Below are 20903 nucleotides of genomic sequence, written 5' to 3'. Positions count from 1 at the left end.
TTTACGCATTGTAGCCTTAACCAATCTTATCAGTTTATCGGGGATGTGGAATTCATCCATGGCTTCATACAATTTATTTCTTAGGACACTATCATTGGGCCATTAAAAATCTACGAAAAGATGGTATGTGTCGATATTGAATTCATTGGTTTTTTCCAGTATTTCTGTTGTTGATCGACCAAGCCTAAAACCACTTTGATATTCGCCAAGAAGCTCCTCTGAATATGCACTCAGGCGACCATATAAAATACTCGAAAATATTTTGTATGCTGTATTAAGGAGGGTTATTCCACTATAGTTTCTACATTCCAATTGATCACCCTTTTTGTGTAGCGGGCAAACGATCCCAATGCACCACTCTTCCGGGATTTGTTCCTCATTCCAGGCTCTCAGTATGATTTTATACACATGATTAGTCAGAGTAGCACCTCCACATTTAATGAGTTCAGCGGGTATACCATCACTTCTTTGAGATTTAATATTTTTTAGGTGTTTTATTGCATCCCGTACTTCTTGAATTGATGGAGGCTCCAATGGTGTATTGTTGCTTCGAATAATTATGCAAGGGAAAATAGCAGGAAAAAGGTCCATAGAAAGAAGACGAAACTCCTGGCTAAAAAATATACGGGAATGGTATAGCTGTAGCAGCAACGAATTGTTTCGGTCAGCAGTTTCGAAAATACGTATAGCCCTGATGATCGCCATCCTTCGGAATGAAGATGGCACTTGAAGAAGAAGAAGAATTGTTCACAACTGTTACGATTCTCTTTAGCTATGTATTTAGTTTCGATATAGTTTTGAAACCTTTCTACCGTTTGCGGGTTTTTGAGGAGTTCAATATTAAGGCGACTTGTTTTGGTACTTAGTTATTATATAATATAGTTATTATTATTAATCCAAACTTACCACATCTCTATAAATGACGGCACGTAACCGATTAACGTCCATATCTTGGAGCAGTTTTTCAGGATCTTTGACAGGAGTTGAACTGTTCGACAGGTTGTCGGAGACACTCTAAAAAATTTAAATATATTTTTAAAATTTGGAATAAATTTTAATATTCTTAATTATAAAATACAAAACAAGTTCTCAAACTTGCTTATAGATGGCATTACCAGGAATGTTACTACAGTTTATTAAGTTGACTTGTTGAAAAGTTTTTGGTAAAATTAATCAACTTTGAATACCATGATGATCCAGGTAAAAAATACCAAAAACAGAATGTAGCAAAACAACATTTGACAAATATTTATATCTAGTTACGTACATAAGATAAAACTGTGCTGAAGTTCTATGACCCAAAATAGTTAATGTTACTTGTTTGACACACCTAATAAATTAAAAATGATATACCGTCTAAAATTTCTTGTGTGACTTGTTCTTGTGCGTCTTTACGTGACTTGAGAATGATTTAATTATATTTAAACTATATAAGAAGTATGTGAAGAAAACGCCAAATTTAGAAAAGGGGCATATTCCTTAAATCGGGATCATATACAAATTCACAAATACTCTTGGTAGAGGAAAAACTGAAGCATTTGAAAACCAATTACCCTTTGGAAAATTCCTCGTATTTACCAGAATAGAAAACTCTTGTTACTATTACCTAATGCTTTTAACATTTTTGTCATTCATAGTTTTTCTGAAAGATATTTTATTGATTCCTTGTGATTTCTTTCTGTTTTAATTCTTCTAGTGTTCTGTACTTACTTGTTCTAAAAACTATACTTATGTGTGTGTGTGTGTGTGTGTGTGTGTGTGTGTGTGTGTGTGTGTGTGTGTGTGTGTGTGTGTGTGTTTGGTGAGTTGGCATGGAAACTAGTCCTTTAGCCACAGAATTGTAATGTAAGATATTAGTTTTTAAATAATGTAACCAATTTTAAATAAAAAGTTACATATTAGTTCGTATACTTCTCTACTATCTAAGGAGAGTAAATGGGTGATGTTTATGGGAGTCTGAATTTTAAGTTCTGATAGTTTTGAATACAGCTGATCTGTTTCATACCTATGTTTATCGCACTTAAAAAGAATATGGTTGATGTCACATTGTGATATATTATCGCATGAGCATACCCCAGAAGGGATAATATTTAACTTAGCCAAGTGAGCTGGGAATGCACCGTGATTAGTTTTCAGTCGAGTAATTGTGGCTGTCAACTTCTTTGGCATTGCATATTTGAAAATATAGTCAACATCTTGTGGTAGGGTAGGGTGGATAGTATAATATTGATTATTTGAATTCGTTGCTATGTTTTTCCATTTTTCTTTCCAATTTATAAAAATTTTGTTATAATAATGTTGTTGTAAGTCCTCCAATGTAAATATGGGAATATAGAGTCCAACATGGGTCGCATCTTTAGCAAGCTGATCAACCAGTTCATTTCCCTCGATACCTATATGACTTTTAACCCAAATAACTGTAATATCTTTACTATATATTTTATTTTTAATAGCACAAAGAATATTATTTCTTTTATGTTGAGTCATATCTGAGTTTAATCCTTTAATGACCGATAATGAATCTGATAATATTACTGCTTTATTTAAATTGTGTGAATCTAGCCAATCTAATGCTTTTTCGATAGCTACCGCTTCAGCAGTATATATTGAACAATGTGATGGAAGTTTAATTTTCAAAGATTCGCTTTTATGTGGAATGTAAACTGCGCAACCTGTGGCACCATCCTCTTTTTTGGAACCATCGGTATACATTATTACGTGATCATTATAGTCACTCAATATGGATCTAAGTAAGACAAAGTTTATTTGTGGGAATTCTGTGTACTTTGGTATAATGACTTTTGGTTTATTTAATGTTACCTGAAAATTAGCTTTATATATTGGTAATCTTTTTTCTTTGCCATAGATATTAGGATACTCATTAGTTTCTAAGAAAGCATCAGCAAGTGGAGGAGAATTTTTTATGCGCCAGTATTTATTTGAGAGGTTTTCAATAGATAACTCATACAGTTGACTAAGTAGATTATTATTATTTAATCTTAGCTTCAGGATATGTTTAATTGCCATAATTTCTCGACGATTTTGAAGAGGTATTTCATTACTTTCAGCAAGTAGTACAGGGCAAGGAGTAGACTTCATGGTGCCCAAGCATATTCTTAGACATTTAAACTGAATGCGGTCTACAGTTAATAAGTGTGTGTTACTGGCGGCACCATACAGAATGCAACCATAGTCTACAATAGATCGCACGTAGGCTCTGTAAAACATCAATGCAACTTTGGGGTCAGCACCCCATCTTCGATTAGTAACACATTTAAGAATATTAATACCTTTTTCACACCTACTTTTTATATATTCCACATGTTTTGACCATAAGAGTTTGGGATCAAGAAGAATGCCAAGATATTTGTATTCTTTGACAATAGGTATATCATATCCAGACAACTTTATTTTGTCAGGCGTACGAATCCTATGTCTAGTGAATATCATTGTGGCTGATTTGTCAGGGGAAATGGTCAGTCCATGATTTTTTACCCAGTTATTAACGTTTTGCATGATGAATTCCAGAGCCTCCAGGCAGTCAGTATACGAGTTACGCTCTGTATAGATGCATATGTCATCAGCGTATTGAATGCAATTGATTGTGTTGTCAAAAATGCCATGAATACTTGCTGAAAATATGTTGAACAATAACGGACTTAAAACTGATCCTTGTGGAAGACCTGTATGAGCAATTCTAGGACCGTGTAGTTGGTTTAAATGATCTTTAATATATATAACACGATTATTATAAAGATGAACAATATTAGTCGCTATATTTTGAGGTAATCCTATATCATATAGTTTTTTGTGTAAAATGGTTAAATTAACAGAATCATATGCCCCTTTTAGGTCTAAAAACAAACAAGCAAGATAATTGTTTCTGGAAAACGTTATTTGAATGTCGGTAACTAAATGTGATATTGCATCCAGTGTACCAACACTAGCCCTAAATCCATATTGTGTACTTGGAAGGATACTATAATGTTCTATAAGCCATTCTAATCGAGTCTTAATAAGTCTTTCAAATGTCTTGCATATGCAAGACATTAATGATATCGGTCTGTAAGAAGAGGAGAGTGTTTTATCTTTATTAGGTTTAAGAATTAAACAAATAACTATTTCTTTCATATGATCCACATATCTTCCATTGAAAAGCCAATCGTTGAAAATTGTTAGTAAACTTTGTTTAGCTATAAGAGGTAATTCATATATTATGTTATAAGTAATTTGATCGCGCCCCGGAGCCGAGGACTTTGAAGACTTGAGTGCAGCCTCAAATTCTATCATATCAAAACTTTCCTGGAAAATACTGTATTTACAAGTTTTACTGTTATCCTGAATAGGAAGGTCAACATATGGCGGAGCAAATTTGTCGAGCAACTCTTCTATTAGTTCATTTGGCAGGGGATATCGTCTTGTACGGTAATTTTTATTCACTAGTTTATTAACAAAATTCCAAATTTTACTGATGGGAGTATTTTTGTTTAAAGTATTTACAAAGTTAATCCACGAACTTTTTTGTTTGTTTGTAAAGAGGAGTTTACTTTTGGCTTGAATTTGTTTGTATTTAATATAGTTTTCAAAATTTGATGCTTCAATGTATCTTTTGTAAGCAACTTTTGCTTACTATACTTATGCCTCATTATTTTCTTAGCTTATAGGACTGGCCCCTTGCCGTCTACTTCATCAAGATCTATAGCCCATAGGCTCATAATAGGTCCACTGAGTTATTATTGCTAAATAGCGAAGGAATCATGAATCACAATCATTTGAAGAACCTGAAAACTTTGTTTTCAAAACTTCCACAAAATTTATTTTAAATTCTTATCACTACAGCTGTTTCGGCTGATTGCCTTTCTCAAGTGATCTGTTTTTGGCATGGGTTTACACTTTGTAGTCTCTAATGAAATAGTTTGAGGAGGGGAGAACTGTTTGTCTCAAGCTGGTCATTCAGAATTATATCTGTGTTTTTTAATTTGTTGATTTCCATAGATTCTAACAAAGATAGCTTAAGGCCTTTAGTTATAAAACACAGATATAATTCTGAATAACCAGCTTGAGACAAACAGTTCTCCCCTCCTCAACCTATTTCATTAGAGACTACAAAGTGTAAACCCATGCCAAAAACAGATCACTTGAGAAAGGCAATCAGCCGAAACAGATGTAGTGATAAGAATTTAAAATAAATTTTGTGGAAGTTTTGAAAACGAAGTTTTCAGTGTTTTATTGTTACATAAAATGAATTTCCATCAAGTAACGGTCGAATCCATCAATTATTTGAAGAACCGTTCGAAATATTAAAAAAACACACATACTGTACTCAGCATAATATACCAAGTGACAAGGAACGAGTGTCGTGTTATATAAAAATATGAGAATATTATCAGAGTTCAGAGTCCAAATTAATCAAACATTTTATTTACAGAAACCTTTTTTCTTGAAAATGCCAACACTGTATATTTTTGCGCCTAGATTAGAGAAACTAGACTTTCTTTATTCCTTTTGTAAGAATTTTAGTCATTAGATTGCAATAGAAAATAGAAATAAACAGGTTAAAAGTAGCATAATTCATACAAAACTTACAGAAGATGGCATAATTGAACAAAACGATGAGCAGGAGTAAACTTCGTTTGGAGTCTTGCAAAATTTATCGCACATTCATTTCTTGAAATTCCAACGCTGCATATTCTTACATACAGGCATTTTACACAGATTCTTTATTTATATCACAAATTATACAACAGATCTTAACTGCCTTATCTCTTTAAAAGCAAGTTTTAGATTAAAAATAAGATAGCAAACGAGTGAGCACTTACCTTCGGAGAGTTTTGAACGCCTCTTATGAACGATTGAAGATGTGCGGCTTTGTGGCTAGAATTATGTGAATTGGGTGCAATAGTGTGGTGCGGTCGACTTCTTTCTTTACACTCCAAACAGTTGCGTACTGCACATGTGCACACCTGACACGAATGACTTATTAACAAAATGTACACAGATCAAAACCGAGAAATGATTCACTAGGTGTCGTTTAAATCTACAATACCTTGTTTTGGTAACAGGCAATTAGATAAATGGAAAGGTGTTATAGTTGGGCTACCGTTTAAATGTGATATAATTTTTATTGGATCGAAATAAAAAATTTAAAAAAATATCCTTTAGTTTTAGACTAGTCTTTCCACGGATTACCCAAAACTGCAACCAATACAAAGAAGATGACGAAGGATTCGAATTCAACATTAAAACTTTTTAAGCAGGGAACGTTATAAAACCGAATGCTTCCATTTCTAGTTTCGAGAAAATGAGAGAAACCCATTTGCTCATAAACTATGATAGCTAAAGCAATTTTAATCAGCACGAAATATCATTTATGTAAAAAAACCTCGTCTGAAAAGCTCTTTATTTCGGTCCAAAAATTTTTATAGAGTTGATATTGTAGACATCTAATTTTATTTTCTGAACCACGATAAGTTTTACAAGTATTGTGAATCATTTCTCGTAACATATGCAAAAAACATTAATGAAAAAATTCATGCAAGTGATAATAGTATAAAAAACCGATAAAATATTTACAGCATGCACCCTGTTATTTTACATCTAAATTTAATTTTTAGATGTCCTAAATTAATTCGTTGCAATATAAATACTTTAGTTATTTAGCCAGGACCTTTTTTGGAATATTTTTTTCTGTCCAATTTGCAAAGCTCAGGTGTGGTAAAATTCGATATAACGCTCACGCATTAGAAGAAAACTGTTATGGTTTTTCATAACATCCACGATTTTTTCCATCAACTCTTTATGACTTTGGTAAGTTTTTAATATAATACAGTAATTTCGAGAGGTTTCATCGATCTAATAACTTATTGGACTACATATAAAACGATTATTGCAATTAGATGATGAATCTTCAGATGATCAAGTCTTCTATCAGCCCTTTTGTAGAGTACAACCAGTTGAAACCATCCTCATTGACGATTAAACTAAGCAAAAAGGTGGACTAAATGGTTTGCTCTTAGAAAATGAATTGCGAGCAAAAAGAAGCTGAGTTGTCAATGTCAAATGTCAAACGCCAATGACATTAAAAACCTTACTAGGACATTTACTAGACCTTTATTGACATGGAAATGAGGAAGAATGTCAAGAACAAACAAGTTCATGATGCAGATTATCTAATAAAAAGAAAAACGTAGCGTGGAAAAGTACTATGAAAGTAATAGTACAATTTTGAGGGCAATTAACGTAGTAATAAGAGAACGGACTCTAACGAAGTCAAAAAAAAAACAAAAGGATAAAGGCACGGAGCCTGATCAATATTCTATAGTATAAAACAAAATTTAAAAATAATTTTAAACGTCAATGCCAAATGCCAAACGTCAATAAATGACTGCCAAGAAATGATAAATGGGAAAAAGTGGAACAACACATTATTTTGAGCGCAATGAACGAAGCAATAACAGAAATCTATTGGTGGAAGTCAAAAAACAAGCCAACGGGATAAAAGCAAGAATACTGATAGGGATTTTCTATTCTAGAACAAAATTTAAACAGAATTTTCAACGTAAAATGATAACCGTTAATCACATAACAAAACGTTACAAGACTTTCGTTAATATCAAAATGAGAAAAGTTATTGACTTTAATTATAAAAAAAGCTTCTCAGTATTGAAAAGACTGGGGCGAAAATAAACAGAATGATTCGGTGGAAAAAAGTGGAACGAAACATTATTTTTGGGGCCTAGAGACATGGTAAAAGTGGAAATATTTCAAGGAAAATAAAGAATTAAACCGACCGGATAAAGGCAAGGATGCTGATAAAGTTTGTATAGTGTAAAGGAAGAATTAAAAACAACGTGAAACAACAAAAACTAAACGTCAATTTCAAATGTAAATCGCTAAGACATTATTGATGTCAAAATGGAGAAAGTTGCAAAAAAACAAGGTAACAAATAACGCATATAGTATAATAATCAGCTTGTTTGTATCGAAAATACTATTACAGCAGTAAAAAGAATGACTCGATAGTGAAAAGTAGGACGAAAAAATATTTTTGGAGTATAGAGAGGTGTAAAAAGAGAAATATTTAAAAAAAAAAGTCAAAACATAAGCCGGCAAAATAAAGACAAGTAGACTGATAAAGATTATATACTATAGAGCAAGATTTAAAAACAATTGTCAATGTCAACCGTCAGTGGCGTGACAAAACGTTACTAATACATTTATTAATGTTAAAATAAGAAAAGTTGCAAAAAACAAGATTACGCTTATTATATAATAAAAAGCTGGTGTGTATCGATAATACTGGGCCAGAAACAAAGAGAATCACTTGACGGAGAAAAATGCAGCGAAAAATTATATTGGAACTTGAAATAGTAAAAAGAGAATAATCTCTAGGAAAGTTAAAAAATAAACTGGCCGAATAAAGGCAACTAAACTGATATAAGACTATATAAGATAGACTAAGACTATATACTATAGATATACTAGAGAGCAAGATTTAAAAATAATGGTCAATGTCAAATGTTAACCGTCAGTAGCGTGACAAAACGCTACTAAGACGTTTATTGATGTTAAAATGAAAAAAGTTGCAAACAACAAGGTAATAACGTTTATTATATAATAAAAAGCTTGTGTGTATCGACATGACTAGGGCAGAAATAAAGAGATAACCAAAAGTGGGATGAAATATTCTTTTAAAAATATTTCAAGGAAAGTAAAGATCAGATAGACCAGATAAAGGTAAAGAACTAATAAAGTTTGTATATTATAGAGCAAGATTTAAAATGAATTGTCAAAGTCAGTGTCAAATGTTAAACGTCAATAAAACAACACAACCTGATTATTACTTGTATTGCTGTCAGAATGAGAAAAATTGAAAGACAAACAATACAACACAAAGCTACTGATTTTCGAAAAGAGCAAAGCAAAAATAAAAAAAATACTTAGTGAGGGAAAGAGGGACAAAGAATACTTCGAGGTCTACTCAGGTAGTAATAAGAGACAATTTTCAACATCAATGTAACATGTTAAACGTCAATAACACGACAAAAATTGTTAGAGAAACAAGTTAACGAAGCCAAATGTATGATTAAAGGCTGCTAAGTATCGAAAAGAGAGGGGAAAATATATAAGATGTCAGTAGCAAAGAATGAGACGTCAAAAATTGTTTTGAGAGCAGTAAGTAGTACGAAAAGAAATATCTTTAGGGAAATAAAAAGTAAGTCTAAAATAAAAAATTTATCTAGGCAAGTCCGAACATAATGACACAGGCTAAAATATCAAATAGAGCAAAATAAAAAATAAATCATACACTTACATATCTACACAACTATTAATTGTATAACAAGTACTTACCAATCTCAGGCATTGTCTTAAAATGCCACCGCTTGACATATTTTTTTCAGCTTCTAATTCGCTGAAATTTAAGGAACTGGCGAATATTAGGACGTCTGCCATGTTGACAAGTCTTTGAAGGAAACTAACGGCAACTTCGATGGGCATTCCTTGAGTTGGTTCAATAACGTCTAATTCACTCTAAAAATTGTCATAAAAATAACATTAGGTAAGGTAAGAAGTGAATTTTATATAAAAAAATCATCTGTAGAATAAAAAGTACGTGGGAAGGTTGTACATGAGTATATCAATTGTATGAGTACATAAAATCAATTTATTAGTAAAAGATATCAACAAATAACAGCACAATATTTTCTACAAAGTAAAATAATTACTCAACCGATCAAAATAGCTACATTGAAGTGTGCGGCGTCTATGTCGAATATATTCTTTATTAAGCAATTTTACTTTTCGATTTCCGTTTATGTTTATGTATGAAAAAAATAGTGAAATATACCAAACTTATTTAAATCAATTATATCTGTGTATTAGAATAAATTTACTTACATTCGGTGAAGTCGCAGAAGCTAATAACGGCAACAATCCCCCGCAGGCAATGATAAGATTGTCGGCCAACTGTGAGATCAAATGCACGGTGTTAACGACAAAGATGGCGTTGTCGCTGCTGTTAACAAAATCTAAAACGGACTTCGTCGAGTGGCTTCTCCATACTTGTATGTCTGTTTCTAAAGAGAACAGAACATCTGACAGCAATCGTTGGTGAATATAAGACCATTTGAATTCTGGTATCCTGAATGGTGGTCTTGTAGGTCCTGGACTGAACATCGGCCTCGATAGTCCGGATTTGTTGTTTTTTGGTTCTGCTTTAAATAAAAAAAAGAAGGTTAGGGTAACTTTCAATAAAAAGTTGTATTCGTATGTATTACTTTATGAGATTACTTTATGAGACGTGGCTGTCAAAAATAACAAAAATTGAGTCATAAGCGCATGCCACAAATTCGTACAATTGACAGGTATGTAGCGTGTAGCTCTTCCTATTAAATTACAATACATTCTTTCCATTAGGGTAGATTGGACAGATCTCGTGTCTATTAACATATTAGTATTATTAAATTTCAAATGAAACTGGAAACCGCTAATGAAATTTCTATTTCTTCAGTCATTCCACGTTAAAAACGAATAAAAATATTGGACTGATGACAAACATTGCTCATAATCTAAGTTAGTTTTTATTGTACTAAAATTATAGCCTACCGGTTTCTAGACTTACAATATCTGCATCATCATCAGGCCACAGTACAAAGGTCTGAGATTTAATAAAATCCAAAAGATATCAGACACAAGGAGGCTCTTCTAGGATGTAAATAATACAGTTCACCGCTACGCGGAAGGAATGCATTTATTCCCACTTGGAATAAATTATTGGAATAAATGGATTCCTTCCGGGTAGTGATCCATCCTAGGAGAGCATCCTTCTTGTATCTGACATCTTTTGGTTTTTACTAAAACTAAGGCCTTTGTACTATTGCCTGATGATGGGGCAGATATTGTCAGCCTCAAAATCGAAAGCCTACAATTTTATTACAATAAAAAATATCTAAGAGTGTGGGAATTGACTATCTCCTATACACCAGTATTATGGACTTACATTGGCAACCTTTTCATCAATTTAAACTTAACCAACCCTCCAAACGAACAAAAGATTACCTTTGAAAGTGTTTGCACCTACCCCAAGTAAATTAAACCATCCCAAAAATTTGCCTGATTTAGCACTATGTGACTTTTACTATCCCTTAGGCTCAGTAAGAGTAAAACGACAACTAAGAAGATATTGGAGATATTACAGACCCAATGTGAATTTTCATACAAAATGAATAAATATATTGCAAAAACCGCTAACATGATCCAAGCTAATTATCCTTTTACTATTCGAAGCTGCAGAGTACTGTTAAAATTGACAAATCACCAAATTAAACACATATCACATAAAATGAACGTATTAAAATGTTTTATTTTGCAATAAATAAAACAAATATCTTAGGACTATCCCTATCATTCTCCAGACCTACCACCATGTGACTTTTATCTGTTTCCCAAGCTCAAATCTATAATAAAACGACAACTCAGAAAGTATTGAAGATATTGCACTAAAGGTTATTTTTACATTCAAAATGGATAAATATTTGGAGAAAATGGCTAATATAATCCATTTATTATTGCAACCTGCACAGAACTGTTAAAATTGACGAATCAACAAACTGAACACAGATCGGATAAAACAAACTTCGATTAACGTGTTTTATTTTCACAAAGACTTTAAGACCGTCCATATTATTAGACAGACCTTGCACCACGTGACTTTTATCTGTTCCCCAAGCTCAAATCTACAATAAAACGATAAATAAGAAGGTATGGATATATTGCCGACCCAAGGTAAATTTACACATCCAAAATGGAGTTCATTAAAATGTTTTATTTGCACAAATTAAGACCATCCATAGTATTCGCCAGACCCAGCAGCATGTGACTTTGATCTGTTCCCCAACTCAAATCTATAATAAAAAGATGACTAAAGAGGTACTGAATATATTGCAGACCCAAGGTAACTTTACACATTCAATCCGAGTTTGCTGAAACTGTTAGAATTTGCAAATAATGCGAAAAACGATTGTATCATGCAATGAAGGTGTTTAGTAAGAAAAACATAGTAGGATGAAATTAATTTGGTGATGTATACTATTCGTCTAAGCTAGCACCATGTGACTCTTACTGATACCTCTGTAAAACTAGCTAACTCATATTTGCCAAGTTCAGAGAACCACTTGTCTTTAATTATCCCAAAAGCACAAAACGCTGGTAAAGGATCAAATTTCTTGAAACATTATCTAAATTATTGCATTTCTTAAACTGGGAATGTATACATAATTTTGTAACATAAGGTAGAGATAATAGCTTTAATTTATTAGTGTACCCCACAGTCGTTCGAAAATATCCTCAGACCACCCTATAAGAACGATCTATAGGTACTGCGCCGAAAACCAGACAGATCTACCCAAGACGTTGTGATGAGCAGAAGTACAGGTTAGCGTCGAAGATGTCATTCTCCCCGGTCGTATATTCCTTCCCGCTGTCGCCGACATCGGCCGCCAAGTTTAGATGCTGTACTCGTTAGATGCCAATAACACATTTTAACAAATGGTAAGTGCGATTCTCTTCCAAATTGATAACAATTTATGAGTTATGCTAATTGTTTTTGCTTATTTTCAATCATATATATTTTATATTATTATTTATTGTTTCAATAAATTAACCAGCTATATTCAATATTTCCTACTTAAATAGTTACTCAAAGTCAAAGCTACAATAAAAAGCAAAAAGCTGTGAAATGATGAAGTTACCAAGTTTGACTTCTAACATTGTTTCGAAGAATATACAAATCTCATGCAGAGTTGCAAAGGTAACTTACGAAACATCCAAGAAAAGATTAAAAAATAGGTATAATATTCTTTTATAACGAATATTCGTGTTGGAATCATTAACGTGACAGCAGTACATCGTTGCCAATACTGCAAAGTGTGCATGTATAACAGCTTAAACAGTTAAACTTAGCCATTCTGGATATATAATTACAAAGTAAATTGACCGTCATCAGCTAAATTTTTATGATAAAATTAATGTACTTACCAAATAGGTTAGGATCAACTTGTGTGGACGTTGAGGCACTCCTGGGTCGTTTCTGAGGCGATACAGAGTGACTATTAGAGTTCCTGTTGATATCTCCAATCGGTTTTTCCGTGTGACAAGAAGGCAGGCTGACTCTTCTCTTCATACCTTCAACCTTTTGGGGGCTCTCCGTTTGATTAGTGGCGGATGGCGCCTCCACAGTATTAACAACACTATCGGTAGTAATTGCAGCATTAGAAGCATTATCGTAATGACTAGGATCACAGAATTGTGAAATCGTTGATATATTTTCAACCTGAGGCACTTCAGTTTCAGCGCCATCTACTAATTTAGAATCATTATCACTAGACTCAACAGTTGCTTCTCCTAGACTAGATTCTTTTTTGGACGGCTCTAAATCTACGGACACAGCACTATTTTCAACAATTGGCACAGCTTCAGAATTATTTTTTAAAGGTTCATTATCACTAGTTTTTTCATTAACAACAAAGTCACTGTTACTGTTCGTTTTATCGTCTTCACTTTCTTTTATATCACTCGGAACTGTTCTAAATTCTGAGTCATCATCACACTTGTCAGTCTTCTCTATAGTCTCCGTTCCTTCTTCTTTCTTTTCTGAAATTTCTTCGGTTGGAGTGAGATATCTGAAACATAACATGGTTAAATATTCAATAGCTGTGGATGGACGATAGCCCGCTACCATCTTCACATGCATTAATGTAAGCCACGCCACTTCTTTAATGTCATTGACTTACTTGTCAATTCAGTCAGTTTCACACAATAACATATTTACATAGAGGAATAAAGACACAGCAAATACATCTTTCAACACAGCAAGTAGCTGCCTCAATTTATATACCAAGATCTGACAGAAAATTTATTACAAAATTTATGTAATCTTTAAAAAAATTGAGCCTAAAAATGGTATGGTTGATAAAGTGTCACTAATCTTTCTTCATATCTTCGATTTTTTGTTCAGATATTGCTATAAGGTTTTTTGATCCTACCCGAAATGTTTCGGTTGCCTATATAAATATCATCTCTGTCTTTCACGTTCTAAAGTATAAAATTCAATCCCATATTAAATACTACATGTATGTAATATGGGTGATAGTCTCTCCCTGTGACGCCTTGATTATAATACTTGGAACATTGTTGTCAAATCTTATGGATGGATTCTGTAAAGCTCACTCAAGATTATCTAAAAATAAACCTTGTTAATTGAACCATCCATTCGAAGACATATCGTAATTTAAATACGAAGTCATGATTTTTATCTTGGTCTTAATCAATTACGAGGCCATTGTCATGTATGGATAAATCAGGCAAAATACTAAAAAATGAATTTAAATCAACAGATTCAACTTACGCTACGTGGAGAATAAAAATGAAACAAGAGCTAGACCAATTAATGCAGAAAGAGACATTGTTAGATTTATAAAGTTACAAAGATTTAACTGGCTTAGTCATTTAGAAGGAATGCCGGATAATAGAGCTGTAAGAGATTGAATCTAGAGATCGAAATACCAAGAAACAAGAACAAGAGGAAGGGTCCGTAAAAGATGGATGGACGACGTAGAGAACCTTTGTCAGGCGATCAGGGAAGCAAAGTAGCCGACAGTACAGAACGGTAGAATATAATTAGAAAAGAGAAGAAACTAAAATCAATAGTATGATGAACGTTGAGATAAACATCACACTATACAAATATTCATAGCAACATTAACTGTGCGAGAAAATTTGTTAATCTCGTTCCCAAGGTTTTGACGTTTCTTATTGAATCTGGAACTTATCTTGTAACGAATAAAAAAACTTATAAGTTTTATTTCACGTTTTCCTAATTCTATTCTGTATAAGGTTTTCATTTGCGTTGTAAAAAACCTCCAAACAAGAAAAAATAACTCTTGAGGAAGAATAACGAAGATACGTATTATGAGAATTATTTATACAGATTGAATTACACCAAATAAATCGTTTCTACAGTACATTCAATCAACTTACACCTCTAAACGATTAATGGAATTCGCAGAAAATCGTTCGTTGTAGTAAAAGGCACGGTAAACTGCACTGGTGTAAATAACATTATAATAGTGTACTTACTAATTATTTAAATTTATAAATCATCATCATCGTCACTAAATTCACTACCGCTATCATTATGTCAATCTATAATCACTGGATTAATTTCACTAATTATATTTTCCCGGATCCACCACTCTTCAATTAATTTTTCACATTTATTTACAGTTTCGGCTCATATTTCTGGAGTTGCAGTTTTAAGAGCTTCTTGCCACATTTCCCTAATTGCATCGTCACTGTATCCACTGCATCCAACGTGATTATCATAATACTTTTTACATATACCCCAGATGTGTTCGATGGGATTAAACTGGCAGTGACACGGCGATAACCGTAGTACTTGATATCCATAACTTGATACAATTTGGTCAACTATATAAACTGTTGGTTTTTCATTACGCTTTGAATTTTCCAGTTACTCTGATTTGAAGGCGCATTTCGGATATGGTTTCCCACAATTATTTTATTTTTTGTATAAGTATTTTCATTTGAAAATAAAAAGTTAAATATATTTACCAAAACCCTAACTTTAACCCGTAATCGCAGACGTCTCAAAAACGGTACACTCTAACAGGCATATGGTCAATCTAACCACCACTATTTAAATTGACAAAATGTTTTAGTTTACTCCGAAGTATTTTTTAACAAAAATTAAAAGTTATATTTTAGTACTTTGTATATCTACTTTGAATATAAATTATCCTTGGCACGGTAGTATTTGTTTCAGAAAAAAATATTAAACATGTAGGTGAAAGAAATTTACGTTAAATAACATTATGCAAGAATACTATGTAATAAAAAAAATGTAACAACATATGCAAAACTATGCACAACAGGTTAATGACACATGTAATTATTTTATACCTAAAATTTTTTGCAAATTCCGTTAATCGTTTAGAGGTGTAAGTTGGTTGAATGTACTGTATGTTTTTCTCGTTCCTATTTAGCGCTTTAAGAACGGGTAAACATACTTTAAGTATTTGTTTACAATAAGAATAGTGAGAAGGAATTTTTCTTCCGAGAGTCACTTTTCGTCTGATCATAGAGGAGACCGATCACCGGAGCTGTCAGCTGGTCGTTACCAGCCGATAGGGCGATGTGTGATCATTTTTGGAGATAAAAATATCTTTGCCAGTAGAGTTGTTTGGTGATAGTATGCAGTCAATGATAGTACGAGATAAATCAAAAGTAAAATGCCGAATGAGCCATCTTTAACTGCAGTGGATATAAAAAAGCCCCCAAGTTTTTACGCTTTTTATGTATCTTGCAACAGCAGACAATAACTATGCTGAATAATTTCAATGATCGTGATCTAGGCAGGGGAGAAAACACCTGTTCTCATTTATATTTTTCTTTGACATTTCATGTACTTAGTGTCACTGCAGTGTTAGTTTTTTTCTTTAATGGGGTATGTCCCGTAATTTTTTGCATGTTTTTATTACTATTGTTTTTTATATACAACACTAAATTTTGTATGTAGATTGTAAGAAGCGAAAATTCTACATATCATGATATAATAATGACCCAGATAAATTTTTAATTTCCATTTTTTTTTTAAAACAGCATTCAATACTAAGATCACTTTTAAATATTTTTACCAGTCATCGGAAGAAATTAATATTTAACATTATATAAAGAAGGTACTGATTTGTAATTGACATTTTATTTGTAAGATGTAAAATAATATGTCCAAATAAATATATGTTTCGGCTAATAATAAATATGGCTTGTACGTGACAACATTGTATTTTTAATTTTTCTATCACTGTTCTTTTCTCGTGGACCATACATAAATAATTGCTCAGTTTTGCTGAGCAAAGACACAAGGTATGTGTGATTGTTTCTTGTTATATCTGTATTTACGTTAATGTTTCTTCTTTTTTTGCAATATATGTATTTTGGTTTAATCAGTTTTCTTTGTCTCTCGAAGAATGAACAAACTGACGCTCTTTTTGGCAAATTTTTTATTATTTGTATTGTTTATTCCATATTTCTGGTTTAGTTCTAGTAGCTACATCTCCTAATTTATTTTAATTAATCATTAATCTAATCAATTATTTTTTAAGTGCTAGTAAGAATGTCATAAACACCAGGCACATCTCCTCTGATTCTGAGCAACGCGGTCTCGTTCATTTTGGGTACTCTAAACACTGTCCATCCTTTGACATGTTACAATCTACACACGATTTCCTTAAAAAAAAACTCATACAAACACTCACACAGCATTTATTGATCTTTCACTAGACAAATCTCTTCATTTTCTCTCTCTGCGAATAGGATGCACCGAAATTTCAATTAGACAATGGATTTAGTTTTTGATCACTATTAACGCTCTACTTGGCTAAAACAGGTCATGGACGAAAAGCATTCAAATATATTTGTCCCTAATATAAATTTTTGAATCTAGAAACACAAGAAAAATTCACTGAATCTCCTGAAAAATAGTCCACACTTTAAGGATTAAATTTGTTAGAAAATTTTGAATATATTTATATATAATACATAAAAATTTACCTTTCAGATAAATCACTATCTGGAATTTCCTTATCGGGACTAGCAATCTCCTTCTTAGGACTGGGAATATCCTCATTGGGACTCGAAACTTCTTCCACAATCTCGTTTGTAGGGCTAGGAACTAAGGAATCATCTTCTTGGTTAGCTTCTACTACCACCTCCCCGTCTACCTTTTCAGATTCGGTGTTATTGTCCACGGTTGGTTCTTCTGTCGTTGTGGTTTCATCAGCTGCTCTGGTTTGATCTACTGCTGAATGGTCTTTAATGATTTCTGGTACAATATTCACAACCTCGTTAACAGCCTGAACTATTTCTTGATCTTGAACGACAGGAGAGTCCGTTGGGATATCGGCGTTGTCTGAGTAAACCTCAGTGTGCTCTTCCAAGAGTTTTTCAGATTTTGACAGGATTTCTTGGAGAATCTCCTCGATGACTTCAGTTTTTTCATTGGAAATTTTCACGGGGCTTCCGAAGCTCGGACTGCTCTCTGTGTGCAAACCGTTACAAATAGGAGAATCTCCGCTTCCAACCTCACCTAGTTTTACAGGAGAATCTTGGGAATATGGAGACTCTTTGCTGATTTTGCCCTCACTAAACAAATCACTAGTCCTCGAGTCCAAAGATACCACTTCACTGTCTTCGTGTTTGACGATGTACGAGACAGGACTGCCGTCAGACAACGTAGAGTTGTAATCGCAGCTGCAAACTTGTTCTGACTTGTCGTTCTCGTTAAGTTCGATTTCCTGGAGAGACGCCCTCGAATTTTGCCACCGCTCGTTGTCCGCGTGGCATCCGTTGGGCACGTTTTGATTCGACTCGTGCCAGCCGGATATTGTGCTGATCGGATGCTGCTGTCTCACTAGAGGATCCGTTATGTTGTCTGCTCTGTGCATCTCGTATCGTTCGTACATTTGAGCAAACTGGAGCTTGAATTCTTCGTAAGAAACCTAAAACGTGTAACCTATTATTAATGCACTGTTTACACAGGTGAAAATATATTTGGTTGTTATCGTAGTTATCCTATTATTTGTGCCACAAATGTCGTTAAAATTCTTCGTCATTATGAATGTGTACGTTTTGATCACTTACCTTGGAATGAACGATAGCTAGTGTATCCACCCACACTCTCCATCCTCCATATTCGTACTTAATCGCATGGTGAAGCAGCATCCTAAACAGCGAATAAACCATATCGGAAAGTTTTTGCTCCTCTGTATTCTTAGGGTGGATGTAGGCCATCGCTATCAACCATTCTTGCCACACCGACATCTGCAACACGGTTCGTCTATTTTCTCTGTTGTTATTACACAACAGCGTCATGTCGGATAAGAATAATTTCTTTACGTCTAGTAGTTGTTCTGTTTGCTTTGACTGTCGTACGAGAGTAGCCACGACTTTAAGGATCACTAAAAAACATTTAGTTACGTTAGTAAGACTGAAATTAAAATAGGGCTATGAGAATTCTCGAGAAAATGAGATTATATAGAATAAATACTCGAATGTTTTCTAACTTGTATTAGAATGAGGTTACTTCTATTGGAATATGACAATATACTGTTTTAAAAGGAGTAAGACCATATTTACGATTTATTTCTGATGAAATCAAATGATGTAGACAGAAAAAGTGGTTGAAAATGGAGTTTCAACTAGCACCTTTAGATAATAACTTTTTTTTGGTTTTATCCCGCAGTGTATGACGTAATGCATAAGATTTTTCATCTCCGTATGTGTACTTAATACTTTTAATTTTAAAACTTTTTAAAAAATGTTCATAAAACAATTTACTTACTTGGATTTTCTAGTCTAAAATGCGACTCAGGTTCGGGATGTCGGGTATACAGTATTTGCTGACTGATGTGTTCCGTCATTATTTCGTAAAGAACATTATATGTTGGTAAAGATAAAGTATCCTCGTTCAACAGTAACCTACAAAATATATTAATAAAAATCAATACCGTAAAAGAATGAATATTACCGAGAAAATCAATAATCACGATATACGAGTCGTTAGAATGAGTCAAGAACTATGACTTTCTAGGAATCACATTAACTGAAAATGGAGAAGAAAAACATAAACAAGCTGCACAAATACAACAAGTAAGGCAGTGCTACGCCACACAATTCTATATGAGCCACTTAAAGCCAGAGTGGTTTAAGTCAAAATATAAGCCATCTTTTCACTTTATTGTAGTACTAACTAACATTTGACAAAGCGATTTAAGTCTAGTTTATGTTATAACCGCTAGAGGTGGTAAATGTTTTTAGTCAAAATGGAATCTGTTTTTATTCCAAAGGGATTACGAGACCGTGTGTTGCAGCTGCTTGAAATTTTTACTCAAGGCCTACATATAAAAGAAACTCAACCAGACTTAATTGTCTGATTTCTACAACTTTTGCACTTACGATACAACTCTTTACGTAAAAAATGGAATTATTTTCATTAGTCATAAAAGTTTGGTTAGTTTCCCACTCAAAAACATTTCTTTATGGAAGATTGAAACACGAATCTAAAATGTCCCGAAAATGAGCAAACATGTTATATACCACTCTGAAGGAGAGTTATATAAAAGAACAACTCACAGTAGGGTCATAGATCCACTCGTGAATACCCAACAGCTTAAATAACGAAAATGTCAAGATTAGTTTAGAAAGAATATATGAAAAGACTTATCAAACACACAATTCACTTACCTTTCTGCTAACAGAGTGTACAGATTATAAGGACTCATAACATCGTATTTCCTTTTATGCGTGCTACGACTCAGGAAAAAACCTAACAACTTCAGAGCCTGCAGGCGAATCAACTGACTTTCAGAAGCTAACAGTTTAAAAATGGTTCTGACGCCGCACTTGGTGTCGAAAGCGGGCACCATGGACGAAGGATGTTCCGACATCAACGAAATGAGCATTTGAAGAACGTCGTGGAGGTTTTCGTCTTCGTGGATCGTAGTGAGGTAGTTGAGGATGCTCTGTAGCTCGTCGTCCTTCACTCCGTTGCCGACCATGATGAGTTGTTTGAGGAACAGAAGGATGTAGGAACGTATGGCGAGGATATCTTTCTGCGCTGGTCTTGGACCATCTAAAAAATTGAAAAATTCGCAAATATATAAGTAAAGACTAATAAAAATCCTCAAGAAACATATATAGCAGATTTAAGTGATTGTTATAACGAATATATAAGTTTTCCGGCTTGTTTATATTTGTCTAATGTATTTTTAGATATAGGAGATTTTTTCTCTGTAGTCAATTTTGGATTTGGTGCGACGTTGACATCC

General features: G+C 33.4%; 1 protein-coding gene across 10 annotated transcripts in view; it reads right to left on the bottom strand.

The window, feature by feature from the left end:
* Positions 1–20903, bottom strand: part of rg (A kinase anchor protein rugose) — a 742603-nt gene that overhangs the window by 493111 nt on the left and 228589 nt on the right. For 9 of the 10 annotated variants that reach the window (XM_072537071.1, XM_072537077.1, XM_072537078.1 and 6 more), the window contains exons 14-22: positions 20320–20707; positions 19418–19554; positions 18718–19034; positions 17629–18575; positions 13036–13679; positions 9898–10214; positions 9352–9531; positions 5820–5963; positions 907–1014 (exon numbers count right to left, since the gene is read on the bottom strand). In XM_072537071.1, the coding sequence (XP_072393172.1) occupies positions 907–1014; positions 5820–5963; positions 9352–9531; positions 9898–10214; positions 13036–13679; positions 17629–18575; positions 18718–19034; positions 19418–19554; positions 20320–20707 (3182 nt within the window). The remainder of the gene's footprint in view (positions 1–906; positions 1015–5819; positions 5964–9351; positions 9532–9897; positions 10215–13035; positions 13680–17628; positions 18576–18717; positions 19035–19417; positions 19555–20319; positions 20708–20903) is intronic. The other variant, XM_072537072.1, reaches the window with a different exon arrangement.

Source organism: Diabrotica undecimpunctata, chromosome 7 (genome assembly GCF_040954645.1).
Source record: "Diabrotica undecimpunctata isolate CICGRU chromosome 7, icDiaUnde3, whole genome shotgun sequence".
Lineage (NCBI taxonomy): Eukaryota > Metazoa > Arthropoda > Insecta > Coleoptera > Chrysomelidae > Diabrotica > Diabrotica undecimpunctata.
Note: the sequence above shows the minus strand (reverse complement) of the source record. Positions and strands in the feature narration are given on the sequence as shown.